This window comes from Leptonychotes weddellii, chromosome 2 (assembly GCF_054177405.1).
Source record: "Leptonychotes weddellii isolate Sample4059 chromosome 2, ASM5417740v2, whole genome shotgun sequence".
NCBI lineage: Eukaryota > Metazoa > Chordata > Mammalia > Carnivora > Phocidae > Leptonychotes > Leptonychotes weddellii.
In genome coordinates, this window is record NC_138370.1 from 60725757 (window position 1) to 60746610 (window position 20854).

General features: G+C 36.7%; 1 protein-coding gene across 2 annotated transcripts in view; it reads right to left on the minus strand.

The window, feature by feature from the left end:
- GUCY1B1 (guanylate cyclase 1 soluble subunit beta 1) overlaps positions 1-20854 on the minus strand; it is a 46311-nt gene that overhangs the window by 13034 nt on the left and 12423 nt on the right. For both annotated transcript variants that reach the window (XM_006727271.3, XM_031026500.2), the window contains 4 exons: positions 15390-15490; positions 13793-13911; positions 2512-2709; positions 794-1024 (listed from right to left, as the gene is read on the minus strand). In XM_006727271.3, coding sequence (XP_006727334.1) covers positions 794-1024; positions 2512-2709; positions 13793-13911; positions 15390-15490 — 649 coding nt within the window. The remainder of the gene's footprint in view (positions 1-793; positions 1025-2511; positions 2710-13792; positions 13912-15389; positions 15491-20854) is intronic.

Consider the following 20854-nt stretch of genomic DNA (forward strand, 5'->3'; position numbering starts at 1 on the left):
ATGGGGGGAGGATTTGGAGGGAGAGATGAACCATGAAAGACTATGGGCTCTGAGAAACAAACAGGGTTTTAGATGGGAGGGGGGAGGGGGGATTGATTAGCCCGGTGATGGGTATTAAGGAGGGCACATACTGCATGGAGCACTGGGTGTTATATGAAAACAATGGATTGTGGATTACCACTTCAAAAACTAATGATGTATTGTATGGTGACTAACATAACATAATAAAATTTAAAAAAAAAAGTTAGGTGAGAGAAAAAAGTAGAAAGGATTTTTCAAATGGGTCTGAATAATACAAGTCCAAGGCAGACTCTCATCATCACCCCAACTGTTGTCCTTTGATGCTTTGTCTGCTCAACCCCATGAGAATCTATCATTTTCTTCTTAAGTGTTTGTAAAATTCCCTTCATTCCCTGAAAATGTCAATGATTGACTTTGAAAGATATTTGAAGTCAGCACATACTTACTCAATGAATGAATAAATAAGTGAAAGATGCTTGTTACCAGAAAATCACCCATTTTCTCCTTTGAAAAAAATAAAAAGCATTCCCATATAATTTTCCCACAGTCCCTGTAAGTGACTAAAACAGAAAAATAAATAAATAAGTAGCCTTCCTAGGGAAAGTTGCAGTATGCTCAAATATACTCAGCTCACATTTGAAAACTTTATGATATATGATGTGTTGCACATCACGTGATATACAATGTGTTAAATGAATAAATGGCCATATGTAACAATGGTGTCTTCATGGCCTTTTGTCTCAGGCCTCAAGGAAGTGTGAGGTCATTTTACCTGGGGAAGCACTCTGTATATGGCATTGCCACACTGAGTGACCACTAGGTCCCGGTCAAATATTATGTGAAAAGGAAAAGCTTTGCAGAAGGTATAGGGGCTGATGCGTGATTCCTGGGTACCATTTTCTTCAAATCTATCAAGATCTTCATAAAAGTCTTCTTCTTTTGACTCTTTTTCTTCAATTAAAAATTGAGTGTGATCACATTCTTCATTTCTTTGCTGAATAACCTGGATTTCAAAGGGGAAGATGGTGTTGATTGTCTGCATTTCAGTTTGGTTAAAATACCTAAATACCTAAGAAACTGGTTATGAGAATTGCATTTAGAGGGTCAATTATGCAAATACTATGCATGTCTTAAATAGGAAACTATTTCTAGACATTGTCGTGTGCAATGTGAAAACTGAATAATTATTTACAATAAAATTGCGAATCTGGTATGGGTCCTTTAGTAGCCCAGACGGCCTCTTGGGTAGAATTAGGAGAAAAGCACCCCCTTGTCCTGTAGGCTCCCACTCAGCCAGTACACTTGTTCAGTGAACAATCTACAAAGCATACAAAGTGGCTCTATTTAATATGATAAAAAATGACATTCACAGAGAGAAATGAAATTTAATAGAGATATATATTTTAAAATACATGCAATGTCACGGTGCCTGGGTGGCTCCGTTGGTTAAGCATCTGACTCTTGATTTCAGCTCAGGTCATGATCACCGGGTCGTGAAATCGAGCTCCATGTTGGGCTCCGAACTCAGGGAGGAGTCTGCTTGAGGTTCTCCCTCTCCCTTCACCCCTCCCCCTGCTCCCACTAAATAAATAAATAAAATCTTTAAAAAAATACATGCAGTGTCATTTTTATCCATCAGTTGGCAATTATGCAAAATACCAAATTGGGTAAGACACAGAAAAAGAGTCATCTCAAATACCACCAGTGGAAGGGGATCTTGATTATACATTCTGAAGGGTAGATTGACAATATACAAGTAATCCCCAAAAAGTTCTATATTCTCTGATTTAATTACAAATCTAGGAACTCATTCTGAGGACCGTGTGGGTCACAAAGAGTCAAACAACAGTTCTCTTTATTGCACAGAGCTAAGATCGTGTATTATCGATAGCAACACAAATTTTAAAGTATAAGACCTGGCTTCTTTCACCTCGTAATCTAATAAAAGAATTAGAATTAGAATTAGATCTTTAAAAAAAAATTAGACTAGATTTAGAATTAGATCTTTTTAAAAAAAAGAGGAAAATTTTTACACCACAAAATGAGAGATTCCAACTATATTCCAGGGACAGACGAAAAAAATCTACAAAGAAATAATGAACAGCAGAACAATATCTGATTTTATATTCTCTTACAATTTGACTATCCACATTATGGGTTTTTTGTATGTTGAAGGCTACAGCTTAGCCAGTCACATATCCTTCTGCTGCCCAACTGGTGTGTGCTCACAGGAGATGCAAACTAGGTTTCATGTTGCCTTAAGCAATGTATAATTGGAAAGAGATATCTGCTGCCACAAGGAAAAAAATATCCTGTAGAATGATTTCCAAGGCCAAATGTAGAGTATTGCTGGTGCAGCACTCTTATAGCTCAAATATATATCTGATGAGGTCCACTGGCAGTGATAACTAAAGGTAAATTCACGGAGTATCATGCTTAATATTCTATATGTCACATGCGTTCCGAAGAGTCTCCATCACTGACCATTACCTTCATGTCTATTTCAGTGCCATGTATCTGTTGAGCTACTGTTTTGATGATTCCGATGACAATATCCTGAAGTCCTTCTCTCTCTGAGTAGTAGTGCAGAATGAGTCCTTTGCCCTTTTCTGCATCGGTGCATCTAAAGGAAGGAGCACGCATACCCGGGTAGATAGTAGCGAGGTGGTCATGCAGAGCATCAAGGTTCTGCAATAAAGAGGAAATGGGAAGAATAGATGATGCCTCCACAATGGCAGCTGACATTGAAAAAACAAGATAAGGAAACAAGGCCCAAATCTGAGGTTAGTTGGCAGAATGATTGAGTGAAGGTTCACACAGCACACAACTTTCCCCTGTGTACCTGGACAACTGTGAGGGATGAGCCATAGAGAACTTAAAGCTAAAGTAGTATGATTAAGACAAATATCTGAGGCTATTAACAGTTAATACACTTAAAAGAAGGATAAATGAACAAGTGGTATGTAATAAGAAGCAAGAAAAATATAGTTATGGGCTAAAACAAAGATATGCATATTTATAGGAGTTTGGGGAAGTTGTATATGCATGTTATAACAAACAATATGGATGCCCAAGGTGACCACATATTACCCTCTGTTTACACTACAATCCTAAAAAGTATGAATGCAAAAAATTATATCAGTGATAAGCCTATGAAACATAAGCGTATTATTTTGAGAGGTAATATTTTAGAATTAAAAACATTTTATAAGTTACAGTAGCAGGATTGTTTCATATTATTAGTACCCTCCAATCAAGATACAGCATCACCACGGACCTGTGAAATAATTATCTTTTGGAATGGGATCTTGGAAAACTAATACATTTACCAGTAAATGTTTTCTGTACTTGTAGCTTTGCCCTTAACATAGAACATACCAAACTCCCCAACATCCTGTTTTACTCACTGATACACAAAACTTATTTTATAATAAATTGCACCATTGCACCAGGAGGAATGGGGTAAACTGTATGTTTTATTTGGCCCAACATGGTCTTTCAAATAACAGTTCATAATGTGCTCGCCTGTGTGTGTCACACGTATGTCGTAAGATACACACATCGTAGCACAGTATAAGAATTAAGAGTGAGGTAGCTTTAGAATTAAGTAGACTTTGATTTAAAACATGACATTGTCGGGCGCCTGGGTGGCTCAGTCAGTTAAGCGACTGCCTTCGGCTCAGGTCATGATCCTGGAGTCCCGGGATCGAGTCCCGCATCGGGCTCCCTGCTCGGCAGGGAGTCTGCTTCTCCCTCTGACCCTCCTCCCTCTCATGCTCTCTGTCTCTCATTCTCTCTCTCTCAAATAAATAAATAAAATCTTTAAAAAAAAACAAAAAACAAAAAACATGACATTGTCCTCAGCCCTATAACAGCAGCGAACTAAACTGTCAACACCTGAAGGAGCAAGGAAACAATTATCCCCTAGAGACTACATAAAGGAACAGAGTCCTGCTGACACCTTCCTTAGGGTCTAGTGAGACCTTAATGGACTTTGACCGAAAAAAATACAGAATAAATTTGTGTTGTTTTAGGCACTTATATTTGTGGTGATTTGTTACGGTGGCAATAAAAACTAATACACCAAGCAAATAGTAATTGACCAATAACTGGTCATTATCACTAAAGACAAACAGGTGAAATAAAATAGTTTCAGAATCCCATGAGGATAAAAGAATGCATCAAAAAAGAAGGTGCTGGAGAGAGGCCAAAATCGAACTACGGTTCTAGTTCCAAATATCTCAAAGAAGCCAATTTAGGAAAACAGAAGAATCCAGTGAGATATTAGGAAGTGAGTACAAGGTGGCTCCATGGGTGCCCAAATTCGAGAAATACCCCACCAGGGCACTGATGGCACTGTGGTTTAGTTTTTTTCTGTCCCCTCCATTCAATGATTCATTCATTCTATAGTTACTCCATATGCATTATATATCATGAACTGTATGAGGTACAAGCTGGGGGCAGGGTAGAGAGTCAGACACAAATCTGCAGGACATGGATCTTGACTTTAAGCAGCTCATGGTTCATATCACAAATAAATGTGCAGAGTGGCTTTTGAGGCATAAAAATCGGAGCCAGTAGCTCAGACTGAAAGAATGGGGTCCAAAGACTTCAAAGAGAAGAGAAGCCCTGAGCTAGGTCATGAAAGGTTGACATTCTGATTCAGAGAAATGTTTCAATAGTCTTCTCAATTGAGTGAATCTGGTTTCTTTTTCAACTGCCTTCATGCCTAGTGATTTTTGTTTTCTTCCTGAAAAGTACACCTGTTAAAATCAAATCAGGCCCGCTCTTAACAAAAATTTCAGTTTGTCCTGATTGCCTCTAGAGGTTGCTATTGTCATATAAAAGGAATCCAATATGGCAGATGCTAAGTGTCGGACAGTTTATAGAAGCTGCAAGCCACTGAAGGCCTAAAACTATTTTACTTGGTTGAGTAGTAGGAAGTTCTTCCTGTAAGTTTTCCTCATGAAAATTCTTCCCTGGGAAGGGAAGACATGAAGACTGTTCCTTTATAACTCTTCCAGATCCCTTCTGCAACTACCGGGGTTGCAAAAAAATGTGAGAGAAAATTTGGTGCTAAGAAACATCATGAAAAAAGTTTAGTACTTATTCCCATTTCTCACAAAGTAAAAATTGAGCTTGTTGCTGCATTTAGGAAACGTCTAATGTGGTCAGTCCCGGGTACTATGCTGTGGCTGATTTCAAAGAAAAAAGAAATTGAGTCCAATGATAAATTGAAATACGTATCTTGATTTCTTTACATTTTCCCTCTACAAAATGTTCAAATACACCATAAATCAATATGCCAACATCACTTCCATCCTCACCTATTTTCCTCTTGTGTCAAATTGTACCATTAGCACATTTCTATATGCATCTAAACAGATGGCATGAGACAGTAACTGGCACCATTTAAATAAGCAGCACCACTGATGCCAACGAAGGCCAGAGATAAGCCAGGATAGCCCAAGACCCTTTGCCATGAGTCACACAAAGGTAGACGCGGCACCCTAGATGTGGACCCATTTTAATTTAAATAAAAATACTGATAATCCTAAGGTATTAAAATTGATAATAAAATATTGCTTAAATTCATCACTTCAAAGCAAGTGGAATACCAAAACGCATCAAGCCAGAATGCTCACCTTTTAAGTTTTTGTGGTAACCAACTCTCCAGAGTTTTATTGTTTTATTGAATTTGCTATTAATTAAATGGACAAGTAAAGTGCTTTCCTGGAGCATAAAAGATTTAACACCACTTAATCTAAGATTGATTTTCTTTAGATAGTATCTAACACACAAAATACTCTCGGGATTTCTTTAGTTGCAGCTTTCTTTACTTGGTTTTATTGGTTTTATTCTCTCAAAATTCAAGTGATGACCACAGCCTGTCTACTATTAGAAATGGACTTCATGATTAAAAATTAAATTGATTTCATTTGAGTACATTTCTATTGCTAAAAATGAGCCTTCTTCAGTTACACTGTACTTCTTTGCAGCAACCTGAAAGACGACAAAAAAAGATTCTCAAAAAAGCCAAGGGACAACTCTGTCCACCTTTTATAATATGATCTATATAAAGCTAATTATTCATCCACATGATGGTAGCAATGTATTCTGGAGAACAAGAGTTTCATATTAAAACTGGTATTCTGTTTTATTTCTAAATATACCATGGGAATAGGTATACAAAAAAAGACCTGAATGGCCAGTTATAAAGAAGTACAAGTACATAAAAGAGACATAAAAAAATGTAAACACATATATTTTAGCACAGTAGATTCCCAGCAAACAATAAAGCAAAGCTTAAGTATGCTCTGACTTCATTTTTCTTAGCTTTATAAAGTCAGAAAACAAGAAAGGGCTAGAGAGCAGGTTCATTTATCTATTTTCTTTCAAGATGCCAAAAAGAGTAGTCAGGTTTTTATTTCACTTCTTATGTTCTGATATCATTTTACTGCTTTTTCTACAAGCAAAACGAATATACTTTTTCTACTCAGGAATTCTGCTAATCCATTAAGTCCAATTCATCTTGTCACCTAGCATTTATTATTTACAGAAGAAAAATGAGTGCTGGCATCCTGGGAAACTGTGGTGGAGATCTGGATTTAGTACAATCCACAGATTTAGGAAACAAATGAGAATTTATTATTCCTTTGAGAAATACTTTGAAGTTCCATATTTTCAAAGATCTTGGAATGGTTCAAAATAAATGCAAGTTGTCTCTGTAAGATGCACAGTAAAAATACGTTCATACATAATTATAGAGGCGGAGTTTCCAGGAATTAACTACCTCATTTCCCTGCTTCCTCGGCATCTAATGAAAAAATCTCTAAATGACCCACATGTTAAGTGGGTGGAGTAAGTCGTCGCCTTGAAAGTTTTAAGAGAGATTTTTCAGTCTCCAAGTAGCCTTATCCTAGTGACTGGGGGGAAGGGAGTGGCCTGTGTTATTGGAGAACATGACTGAAGTTTAGATTAGGAAGAAACCTTCAAAATCAGTCATTTCAAACCTCTCTTTTTTAAGGAAGAAAGATGAGATCAAGCATTTCCTTTCTTTTTACTTCTTATACTTCTGAAAAACATGACGAACACCAGCATTTGTGTATAAAGTGGCATGCAATTTGAAACATATTTTGTCAAGTTTTATAAGACATAAGTCATTTTAGAATTTGAACATCAGAAAATGAAACAAGCAGGACCTAAAGAAAGTTGGAAAACCCAACCGATACAACGGGAAGCACCAAGGTTGGGGTGTGAATAGCATGAGATCAGAACAAGTAAGAAGTTAATGCATTCATGATACCCCTCCTGCCTTTTCCTCTTGGAGCTACTTCATGGGAAATAGCCTTCCGGCTGAAAAGATACAATCTTTTTAAGAAGAAATAATGTAAGGCACTGTTTAAAAAGAAATTGTATCAGAGTCACGAAAACTGTTTCACTGGTAATATTGTTAAAACTACATATAATTATCATTACCAGCCTCTCAAGAAAAGTATGTTAATTAAAGAAAAAAAGGCAAATAATCATAGAATTACCTCTGTAAAATATTTTACTTATTATACTGTTTTTAAATTCATGTTTACAAAATATCCCATTTATATACTGCAATTGACAATGCTTTATAAAATTGTGAAAATATATGTCAGTTATTCAAAGAGAAAACAGTCTTACAATTCTAAAATACTCATCTTCCCTTATAAGTCCTTACTTGTCCATTTTAAAATTGCAGGTTATAGAAATTGGCATTTTGGGTGTTGAGAGAAACAGGTCCTTTTGAAATTCAAAAGTTAAAAATAAAATGAATGGTGCATTTTTGTCTAAGAAATATTATAAATAATTTAGGGAAGTATTAGAATTTCACAGCTGTTCAGGAAAATCCTCATATTTCCCCAAATAACACCACACAAACATTTAAGAATTTTAGATCCATCATCAATCCTAGACTGCTCCTGGTAGGCTGGCCAAATCACTGCTGTGTTTTAAAAGCCAAAACCTCGAGTCAACCTGAATTTGAAGAAAATCCCATTGCAGACTGCAGAGAGGTACTGGTAGAGGAACATTCATGGATATGAACTGAACGAATGAGTGAAACTGCCACCATACCAAAATTAGCGGAAGGAACCAGTGTTTCCAGCAAATGATAACAGAATATTGGCTTGATATTCAACTGAGATTCTGATGCATATTTAAGCAGGCTCATAATTTAAATCCTGACCAATCTCTAAGATTGCACATTGCTCATTTAGTTTTCATTAGTCAACCTGGCAGCTTTCCATGCTCATTTAAATTTCATTTTACCTCTGTAAAAGTATTAGGAGGTAAACAATATACAATGTAATAGCAATACAACACCATTGAGAATGAATTGGTGGCCCCACTGTAGATTGACTTGGGTTTCATTCCCCGAGGCTGTATATCATTCTTATCTTATCAAACATGGCCTGCTCAAAACTCTTGACTCATCCGTAAATATGTAAGTGCACGTGTACATACTAACACAGACATAAAAAATGAAGAGCAAAACAATACACAGAGTGCTGTTCCAATTATGCATTACTGCATGTCAAAGCACCCCAAACTTACTGGCTTAAAACAATAAGATATTATTATCCCTAGTGGTTTTGTGAATTTTCTGGACTCAGGAAATTCTTGGGTTGCGTTAGATGAAGCTGGGGATGGTGTCATCATGTCAGGTCAGGTCACCCAAAAGCTAGGAGTATTTGTTGGCCCTTTGCTAGGAGTTAAGCAAGCACTGCTGTCTGAGAGCCTACACATGACCTCTGCACGTGGGTTGGGCTTCTCACTTCATGACGCTGGGTTCCTGGAGCGAGCATCCCAAGAACAACTATTCCCAGATACTCAGGTGGAAACTTTAAGACTTCTTATGAACAAGCCTAGAAAGTATCAAAATGTTACTTCTGCCATGTTCTATTGGTCAAATAATCACTAAAGCCAACTAAGATTCAAGGGAAGGCAAATTCTACCTCGTGATGGGAGTGGCAAAATCATATTTCAGGGGAGCATGTGATGTGGGAGATATTAATGCAGTGATTTTTGGAAAACACAATCAGCAATAATGCAAATAGGACACTGGAAGTAAGATGAGTGTGGATTAACGTGCAAACACTGTCACTTCGGACATTCCTTACGAGCTAGTTTTTTTTTTTTATGAAGTTTTCAAGTCCTCCATATTTTCTGCACTGTTTTAATCAATACACTAGAAGCTTCAAATAGAAATTTACTACAATAGCAGCATGAAACTGCACATTTTATTCCTAATTTACAATTAAGGAAATGGCAGAATAGAAGAAAAACTCTTGCTGAAACATGATCTTATCTGTAAAACAACATATCCAAGTAAAATGTATAAAATTCAAAAATCGAAATCAAAATGTCTTCCTGTTTTTATCTTTTCGATAAATCATGTTTCCGTTTACTAAATCAATTAAAGGATAATAAATTCCAAGGTTTATCTACTTTTTTTTTTTTTTTTAGAGAGCGAGAAAGAGAGGAGCGGGGAGGGACAGAGGGAGAGGAAAAGAGAGGATCTTTTTTTTTTTTTAAAGATTTTCATTTATTTATTTATTTATTTGACAGAGAGAAACACAGTGAGAGAGGGAACACAAGCAGGGGGAGTGGGAGAGAGAGAAGCAGCCTCCCTTTGGAGCAAGGAGCCTGATGCGGGGCTCGATCCCAAGACCCTGGGATCATGACCTGAGCAGAAGGCAGACGCTTAATGACTGAGCCACCCAGGTGCCCCGAAAGAGAGGATCTTAAGCAGACTCTACACCCAGTGCAGAGCCTGTCACGTGGCTTGATCTCACTATGGTGAGATCATGACCTGAGCCAAAATCAAGAGTCGGATGCTTAAACCTACTGAGCCACCCAGGTGCGCCAAGAACCATTCTTAATAACGTATCCAACTGAGACGCTGAGGAAAGACAAAGTCCAGGGAGTTCCTCCCTGGAACCATGATGAGTGGTCAGAGCTGCCCAGCCTAAGGCATAGTCAAATGGTTTTCCATGTTATAATTCCAGTAGCTATTTTATTGTGGCCTGGGAACTCCAAATGGAGATATTAGAATGATCATTTTAAAGTTTCTAGATATAGATAATGTAACTTGTAAATTAATTAATAAATAGTAATTTGCCATGTCCACACGAGGTGGACATTGATCTAGTGTGTGTCTATTATTATATATTTCAAATTGCAATTCATCTCTAAAGAAGTTATATAGTCTCATCAAAGGAATAATAAAATAAAAATAAAATAAATGTTGTTATCTTTAATAAAAGAATTAATCTTGAGCTGTTGGTGTATTTGCTTCCTCTTTTTGTACAAACAACACATCTTCATTCTTCAATCTTCAAAAATGATACTTATTCATTCCCAGATACAGATTGTATCTGTGGAGATACCATCATTAAGAAATTGTACATGGTTTCTGGCTCATGAAGTTTACATTCCAGCCCAACAAACAGGAAATAATAATAGAGTGTGAGAAATATGAGGGCTGGGGAAATAAGTGTACTGTGAAAACATGGGAAATGACAATTACCCTGACTTAGAAAGGGCAGAGATTGGAGAGAGGACTAGTGTCCTCCTGGAAGAAGTAATTTGACCAGCGGGATAAGCAGGATTTATTTAGGTGAAAGTAGCAGTAACAGTGTTCCAGACAAAGGGAAGAGCAGGTGCCAAAGGTCAGAGGATAGAGAGAACAAGATAAAAACAAAGATTTTAAAAAAGAAGTTCTGTTTGGCCAGGCTGCGGGAGAGGAAGAGGAAGGATGGATAGAGGATGTAAGTAGTTTCAATCATTTTAATTATTTTCTACCTTTTCCAGCAAGTAATTGGGAATCGTTGAAGGATTTAAGCAAGAAAATGATATAATGAGATATATTTGCATTTCAGAAGAAACAGCAGAGTTATAGAATGGAGAAGAGATCAGAAGAGGCTTGAAGGGAGGCTAGGAAACCATCCAATCTCTAAAGAATGATAGCTCTCACAAAAGTGTAGAGGAAATGAAGAAAGGTGGTAGAATTTTCAAAATACAGTATTTAGGAAATTGACTCTAAGGCTTTGATGACTGATTAAAATCAGGGGGTGAAAAAGAAAGAAAAGTTTTTGAACTCTCTTTAAAATGAAACCCAGTTTATCTTACTCTTTAGTGAAGGATTAAAGTTTACAAAAAATAATGTTTTATTAATTTATATAATGAGAAATGTAAATTTTTATATGGGAACAAGGATCTTAAAACAATCTATGAAAATCAGTTGCTTTGTTTTGTAATCACTTATACAGAAAAAATATTCATTTAATTTCTATGTAAATAGCCTAATCATAAGACAAATACCTAGAGTATTTTAATCCATTCAATTTGCCGGTAAGATATGCAATTTGAAAAACAGGGGAAAAAAGAATTAGGTAAAAAATATCCAATATTGGTGAAAATTTCGCAGTATTCTAACTTTCTAGTTTCTTCATTATTCACACTCACAGTGAAAGAAAAATAAAATCTTATGTAATTTAAAGATACATTAACTAAGGTTGCATATTGACTTTGAGGAAAAAGGACTTAGGGCTACTTAAAGTAATGCCATCCAATGGAAACAGAAGGCAATAAAAGCCATTGGAGCAGGGAGCCCGATGTGGGACTCGATCCCAGGACCCTGGGATCATGACCTGAGCCGAAGGCAGACGCTTAACTGACTGAGCCACCCAGGCGTCCCCATGATTTTTTTATAGAACTCAGTATATCCAAAATATTATCATCTCAACATGGAATTTATATAAAATATTTATCAGCAATTTTGTATTCTTTTTGTACTGCCATTGAAATCTGTTCTGTATTTTACCCATAGCACATCACATTTCAAATACTTAGTAGCTACATGTGGCTAGTGGCTATCCTATTGGATGGTGCAGTACTAGAACGCAGGGAAACCCACCAAGAGGCTGCTTGCTCTCTTACTATGCCGTTACAAATTTAGTAAAGGGTCACAAGGAGTAAAGGTTAAAAAAATTTTTTGTGGGGCACCTGGGTGGCTCAGTCGATAAGTGTCTGCCTTTGGCTCAGGTCATGATCCCAGGGTCCTGGGATCGAGCCCCACATCGGGCTCCTTGCTCCGCAGGAAGCCTGCTTCTCCCTCTCCCACTCCCCCTGCTTGTGTTCCCTCTCTCTCGCTGTGTCTCTCTCTGTCAAATAAATAAATAAATCTTTAAAAAAAATTTTTTTTTTGTAAAATCATTTGGATAGTTGTTTTGTTATGGAGATGTGGCCATGAGAACAAAAGTTAAAGTTAAAACAGAGAAACTGCAAATTGCAACTTTGCCAATAAGGGGACAGGAGTCAACAAAAGTTTTAAAAAACGGAATATTCATTCAAAAATCCAAAATCCCAAAAAACTTTCAATATCAAACTTTAATCCATTTAAAATAACTCATTTAAATACAGCCTGTTAACGCTTAATTTAAAAATCTCCTGGCAGCGACTTCATTTGGAATTGGCAGCTTTTTTTTTTTTTTTTGACACCAGTAGTTCTATAAATCCACGGCAGGGCATTACAAACCAGTTTCCATCTTGATTTAGTGCTGTTTTAAGTTTATAAGAAAAATGTCACTATGTAAACAACAGACATTTTGATTAAACACTACAGTTCTTATTTTGGCTGTTAAATCAATAATGCAGCTGGATTGAAAGTAGTTTACATTCCCTCCAAACTGGGCTTCGGCTCAGCTAGTATTACACTGACATCATTTTCCAGCAAGATCTGGCCACTCTCATCAGCTGGGTTAGAAATAATCCTTTACAAACAACCAAATAATTTTCAACCTTAACACATTTCAAGAAGAGGGTCTTATAAATGCCTGTGCTTAAAATAGGGCAGTCAATCCAAAAATAGCCTCTCATCTAATGGGTAATTTAATAGTAAAAACTTTTAAGGTAATTTAAACAAGCATAGAAGACAAAGGTCTTTGGGGACATTATTTTTTTCACTTCAACAGAAATTGACTTTGGGAGTGCTCTCCTATTTTCTTTTCTACAGTAGCTTAATTAATATGTAACTGGGAGCAATGCTTCTCAAATTTGTTTTGGTGGCCGAGGACCTGAAAGCCATTGTGCTTTCTCCCAAACTTTGAGCCCACGGAGAACGTCATCGATACTATTTAATTATACTATACAAACTAAGAATACCTTAAAAGAGAAAAAAATAAGACCGCATTATATATCTGAAACATAAAACTACAACTACTAGCACATATAAACCATGAAAAAGGCGGCAGTTAAACAGATCACAATAGGCCATGCTGAGATTCTCAGAGAGCATTAATTTACAGCTTGAATATTCAAGGTCAGCAACCAAAAGTTAAAGAAAAATATATGAAACAAAAATGCAAAAATGTATTCAATACCACCCAATAACCATTATTTTACGTGATTCACTGTGATTCCATTTCAGCAGCAAGACACCGTCATCTAGCTGGCTGAGCAAAAGTATTCCAGAGCCTCTGTTTAAGAATCAGTTAACTCAGGGGCGCCTGGGTGGCTCAGACGGTTAAGCGTCTGCCTTCGGCTCAGGTCATGATCCCAGAGTCCTGGGATCGAGTCCCGCATCGGGCTCCCTGCTCCTTGGGAGCCTGCTTCTCCCTCTGCTTCTCTCTCTCTCTCTCTCTGTCTCTCATGAATAAATAAATAAATAAATCTTTAAAAAAAAAAAAAAGAATCAGTTAACTCAGAACTTTTAACTACGAGACTTCAAATTACTTACCTGTAGAAATTCTCTGACATTAGATCCCAGGACACGCAAGATTGTATCATAACCAGACTCTTGACAAAAGACAAAAAACATCTTCCCGAACATTTGGAGGATTTCCCCAGCATTGAGATCTATTTATAGGTTTGGGAGAACAACAACAATAAAACATATTACAGCTAGAATATTGTTAATGGGAAGAATGAAAATAGGTGCATAATTAAAAAATTAAAATAGCCTCAATTTTTGCACAGGTAGACATTGATCACAAGAAAAAATTCTGACCTGAACAATACAATGAAATCTGTGAAGACAAAATATTGACAGGTCAGCAGTGTAGATGTGTACCTACGGGCAAAACAGTTTCTCAGCTTTCACAACAAACTACTTTATTAATTTTGAACTTTTTTAAACCTATATTTAATGTATTAACTTAGTTTTTCTGAAAAACACAGAAAAAAAACCAAGAATGCACATGACAGTATGTTGGTGAAAACTTGCTTTCTTAATGTAAATATGCATATTTAATAAATTGGTTACATATAATATGTACCCCAATATCCTGCTTTTTTCTTAATGTTCAATTATTAATATTTCCTAAAATCTTTACATTTTTTTCTGTAATATCCATTTTAACTGCCATCTCATTAACTTAGGGACACAACAATTTATTTAACCAATCCACTCTTATCAAAAAGGTAGACTTTTCCAATTTTTGATAATACAAGTTATTCTGAAATGAAAATATACATAAATCTTAATGCAAATAGATCTAATAATTCCTTTAGGAAAAATTCCTAAAGGGTTTGTACATTTTTAAGAGACTTTGACTAATGATGCAAAAGTATTCTCTACAATGTTGTCTTAATTTACCATCAGATTAACAATGTGTGCGATTTCTTCTTTAACTCTACTTTTGACTACACTAGATGCTTAATTTTAAAAATTACCAAATCTATATGAATAAAATTTCATATTTGTCTCTGTTTTGATTACTAACGAGGCTGAATATTTTTATTATTAACAAATTACCATTCTTTCTTTGTAATTCTTGTATTCTGTAATAGGTATTTGCTCTTCTAGTTATCAGTGGCAAAGCTAAAAAGTTTCTTTCTATTCTACCCAAACTGTGGCCTAGTTGTAAATTAAGCACAAGAGAATAATTTTGAGAACAACTTTTTTTCCCCATGAAGCTGTTTTTGAACTTTGCCTACTTTGCATGAGCTTTCCCTGATGTAGACCTGTTTCTTGTTTCTTTTACCAATAGTTAATGGAACACGAGATTGCAAGAGAGGTTTGGGGACAATATTTTCTGCATACTACATTTTTGTAATTACTGTGTTGTTGACACCATAACTGAAGTTATTATTACATGAAGTCTCAATAACTTTTTTCCACCCCAACACATGGTTTTCTGTGAGGGCGTGCAGAGAGCTTCTCCACTCTCTAAAGAGCTTGTAACGGAAAACTAGGACTCAGGAAAGCCTGAGCCTTCCCTCCACTGTTGTGCAGTGTACAACCTATGGAACTATACAATGGGATCTTGGTTCATGTATTCCTCTGGGCTTCTATGTATAATTTAGCCAAAGAAGGAAAGTCACATTCAACTTACTGAGGACTTTGCTTGCAGCAGCAACCAAATCATAAGTTTTAGAATCATCATATATTATTCTGACAAGAAATTGTCCTTCTTCATCTAACTGTGCCTCTTTTCTGGAAAACAAAAACAGACAGGAGGCAAATGCTGAAATAAAAAAATAGCTAGTATAGCTAAAACTATTGTATAAATGATGGTTTGACACCTGAAATGGGATGTTTTTGGCAAATTTGTTTAAATCAATGCCATTTGCCTAAAAGTCTAATGATTAAGAAGAAATTATTTCACATTCTCCTCCCCAAATCAACATGATATATTTAAGCATAGTTTAGCAAGACTAATATTTACATAGTACTCTAATGCCCAATACAATGCCTGATATTAACTATAATCAAGAAATAACTTTTGGGGGCGCCTGGGTGGCTCAGTCGTTAAGCGTCTGAATTCAGCTCAGGTCATGATCCCAGAGTCCTGGGATCGAGTCCCACATCGGGCTCCCTGCTCGGTGGGCAGCCTGCTTCTCCCTCTCCCACTCCCCCTGCTTGTGTTCCTGCTCTCGCTCTCTCTGTCAAAGAAATAAATAAAATATTAAAAAAAAAAAAAAAAGAAAGAAAGAACTTTTGGTTCAACAAATAGTCAGCAAATATCGGTTGAGGCCCTCGCTGTGCCAGGCATGGTTTCAGGCATTAGGTATCGAGCATTTAGCAAGATAAACAAAAATACCTGACCTCTTGCGACATATGCATTCTAGCAGGGGAGACACACCAGGCATATAATAAGTAACATATAATGGTAAGTAGTTTGAAGAAAAATAATGACAGGTAGTGGGGTAGGGAGCTTTAGTACAAAAGCCAAGAAGCTGAGATACTGGCAATTGAGTAGAGTCTGAAAGAAGCTCTGGGAGTGAGCCAGAGCAATGTGGGGAAGAGGGCTAGGCAGGAGCAGCCTGGGGCATTGGGGGGACCAGCAGAGGCCAGTGTGGCTGGAACAGGCGTGGGGGCAGAGTAGTTGTAAGGGAATGGGTCAGAGTGGTAGCAAGGGGCCTGGGTGGACATTAGGATGACTATGGCATTTACTTGAAAGAGATGGATGGTTTTTGCCTTTGTGACCCAAGAGCGAGAGGAACAGACCTATGTTAAAGGAATCAATCCTGCTGTTGCACTGAGACTGGACCAAAAGGGTTTAGGAGAGAGCAAGGAGACCAGTAAGGAGGCTACTGCCAACACTCAGGCCAGAAAGGCTGGTAAGTTGATTCAGAGTGGAAGCAGTGCAAGGAGGGAGAAGTGGTCCAAACTGAATATATTCTGAGGGCAAATTCAACATGATTTGCTGGTGGATTGGATACAGGATGTAAGAAGAGGACAGGACACACAGATGACACTGAGGTTTTGGCCTGAGCAGCTGGAAGGATATCATCATCAATGGCTGAGCTGGAAAAAGCTGTTGGAAGTGGACTGGAGCAGGGGTGCGTTAGATCAAGTGTTATGTTTTAGGGGTGCCTGGGGGACTCAGTTGGGTAAGCATCCAACTCTTGATTTCAGCTCAGGTGTTGATCTCAGAGTCGTGAGTTCAAGCCCCACCTTGGGCTCCAAGCCCAGCATGGAGTCTACTTTAAAAAAAAAAAAAAAAGAGTTATGTTTTAAACATATTAGGTTTGAGGTGCCAAGTGGATGGATAAAATCTCCTAACATATCCTTAGCTTATTAAATACAGTAGCTCAAAATATATACAGTATTCATGAAAGGAAATTATACTTACCATTTTTAATGGTTGTCATGATCATAGAAGTATTTTTATCTTGATAAGATTTGGATTATTTTTCTCAAACAAGTGTCCAAAGGAGAAATCTATTATTCAAAATATTGCCAGCTGTAGAAGAGAACTGACAAGTTTGCTGATATCTTTTCCAGCGTTAAAAATCACAAATAGGTGGAGCTTGGAAATCCATCTGACTCTCAATCCAATTCATCTAAATCCCTGTAGGCTGCCAGGAGAAGGCAAGACAAACCAGCCACTATCATCAGGTGAACTTGCAACACAGTAGCTCGAATAGCTACTCATGAAATGCTGCCAAGGCAGGCCACAGTCCTTCCTCTCTCTCTCCGGGCTAGAATACCAGCGTCTGCTCAAGGGAAGAACTCCAAATGGTGCCATGGATTAGGTCCAGGGGGCATGGAGATATTCTTTAAAAGTACCCTGTGTGCTTAAGGGCGTACCATTTATTTGCCTGCCGTTGTGCATAACATTGCATGTAAAAAAAAAAAAAAAAAAAAAAGAACCTGATTTTGGTAGGCACAGAGATCTGAATTTCAGAGCCCAGAATTTACCAGCTGAATGAACTTGGACAACTCGCACAAAGCACATGAACATTAAACTCCCACTTTTTAAAAACAAGAGCAGTAATATAACCCAGCCTCCACATTTTAAGAGATACAATGTGCAAAAATATGTTCTAAGCTGTTGAGGAGTGTATGTGTGTGTGTGTGTGTGTGTGTGTGTGTGTGTATTACTAATGGCCAGAGTGCTTCCCATGTCTATGTATTCAAAAAATTAAAGAGCTGTATATAAGAAGTGGAAGTCTTCCTTTTGCTGAACTTACATAGCTATTAAATGAAGGGAACACATGTTCCAAACCTCAAGTCTTTTTAATACCAAAGGTCAGTGAAATATCCCCAAATTATGAAGATGTAATGTACAAACACTGACTTATCTCTCGATAAATGCTATTATGTGTCTTATACATTCTAATTTCTAATTGTATAAAAATATAAAATATAGGCAGGGAAAACTTTTAAAGAATCCTCCCCTATCCCAATAACCACTGCTAACACTATATTTGAGTTGTTCATGCTTGAATATACTTGTATGGATGACACACACAATTATACTGCCTTAAAAATCTCCTTTTTTGACTTAGTATTTGATGGATATCTCTTCATTTCATTCAATACATTTCTATACTTTGCATAAAATTGCATTGTATAGACATATTGAAGTTTTAGTAGATACTGAGATTTCTTTTTTTGCAAGTATAAACAATGTTGTGATGAGTATCTTTGTACCTATTAACTGTATTTCTATGTAAAAACGGAATAAATTCCTAGAAATGGGATTGCTGATTTGAAGGATATGGATAGCCTTATTTTTCTCACTTTGCCACTAACATTTTATTACAAAATAGCATTGGTCAACAGATTACAATTTTGAATGCCCTCTAATTTAGGGCATTCTAATAAAATATAGATACATTTTAATTAAATATATAATAAAGTATAAATTAATCTATGTTCTCACTGTGCCCTCTTTTCTCTCTTCCAACTGGGATAAATCAGATGACATAAATTTCTATAATAAACTCAGTTCCTCAGAAACACTCACCAACCCATAACAATAGTTAAATGAATGAGGTACAAACAGAATACTCAATCCCTCTGCATAAAATAGAAGAATGGCCATTTCCCTAGAAAACCCCTAACCATGAGTCTATGCATTCCTTCTTTCTTTTCTCTTGTTTTAATAAAATAAACTCCCTCATCTTTTAAGCTTTACTTCCTGAAACGATCAGCCCAACGTGCTCCCTGGAGGGAGGCTGAAATATAAATTAAACAGTAGTACATGGAAGGAAATAATCATCTTCTTTGAAAAATGTCACACTAAATTCTAATGAATTATTTAAAATACTTAGGATTCCTTATTTACATTTATCTTAGAAATCTTTTGGAATTTTGAGTGGCTCTTTAATTACTCTCCCCCCACCTCACCCCAGAAAGGGGTATTTTGCCACAAATATTTGAGCACCTATTATGCCCCAGGCACTTTTCTAAGTACTTTTAATATATTAATGAAGGAAATAAAGATCCCTGCCCTCAAAGAGCTTACATTTTTACTGGTAGAAACAATGAGCAATAACTATATACTCAGGGCGCCTGGGTGGCTCAGTTGGTTAAGTGACTGCCTTCGGCTCAGGTCGTGATCCTGGAGTCCCTGGATCGAGTCCCACATTGGGCTCCCTGCTCGGCAGGGAGCCTGCTTCTGCCTCTGACCTTCCCCCTCTCATGTGCTCTCTCTCTCTCATTCTCTCTGTCTCAAATAAATAAATAAAATCTTAAAAAAATAAATAAATAACTATATACTCAAATTTTATAACCTATCTTGAGGTGATGAATGTTACAAAACAAAGTAGATGAGGATAAAGGGATGAAAGTAGGGATGTAGGAAGAAGGGGAAGGATACAGTATTAAAATAATGATTAGGGGCGCCTGGGTGGCTCAGACGGTTGAGCGTCTGCCTTCGGCTCAGGTCATGATCCCAGGGTCCTGGGATCGAGTCCCGCTTCGGGCTCCCTGCTCCTTGGGAGCCTACTTCTCCCTCTGCTTCTCTCTCTCTCTCTCTGTCTCTCATGAATAAATAAATAAACTCTTTAAAAAAAATAAAATAAAATAAAGATTATGAGAGGCTTCCTTGGAGAAGTTAATTTCCCAGCAAGATTTTAGGTGGTAAAATTGATCTCTATGACCTAATCTTTCTGGACCCATTTTCCTTTCTTCTGTAAATCATTCTTCATCTTTTTCCCTCTTCAGGGGAAAGGAAAATTTACAGTGCAAAAGGAGTAGTATGCAAAAGAATTAATTTCAGGCAATAAGATCAAAGAAGCTACTAGAAATACCTTCTCAATGTGTCTTAATTCTCAATACTACTTTTCTTCTAACTTCTGGACAAATTTGTATTTGTTCAGACTTTATGCTGTCAAATGATTTAGCCTCCAGAGGGTGCAGAGATGATAATAACCATCTCTCAGATACATCTTGAAGATATATCTGCCACTATTTTTTGAGGGAAGCTTCAGTGGGCCTCCTTCTGACATTCCACTCTTCCTTTGCTCCTCTTGGAGATGTTTTTTTCCCTCGCTACTTAAAACCACAGAGGATAACCAGCAAAGAAAAGCTGGGAAGTAAGCTAATATTCAGATTACATAAACAATTTCTATAATTCAGGTAATATTAGCTCACCTCATAATTCTCCATAAGTTTCTTTTTTCTTAAAAGCAAAAGTAAAGGATGCTTCAAATATATAGATACAACATTTCTAACAATATTTAAGGTTTATTTTCTTGACAGAATTTCTTTTGTGCTTAAATTATCCAAATTCAGCCAAGTACACTAACCCAATTTTCTAGATTCACTCACCTTTCAGAATATATTTTCTGAGCATTAACTTTGTTTAAATTGTTGTATACACAAAGCAAGGATGTAATTCCCTGTTATTTAAATTATATTTAGTTTACATGTGAAAAAACCAGAGGTTGATCTGCGAAACAATTTTAAATTTTCTCAAAAATGAAAGATTTTGGACATACTTTTTTTTCCAATAACTCTCACAACAATGTTGTGATGAGTATCTTTGTAGCTATTAACTGTATTTCTATGTAAGTGGAATGACAGCAAATATCATATGAACCCAGAAGTAAACTGGATTAAAAT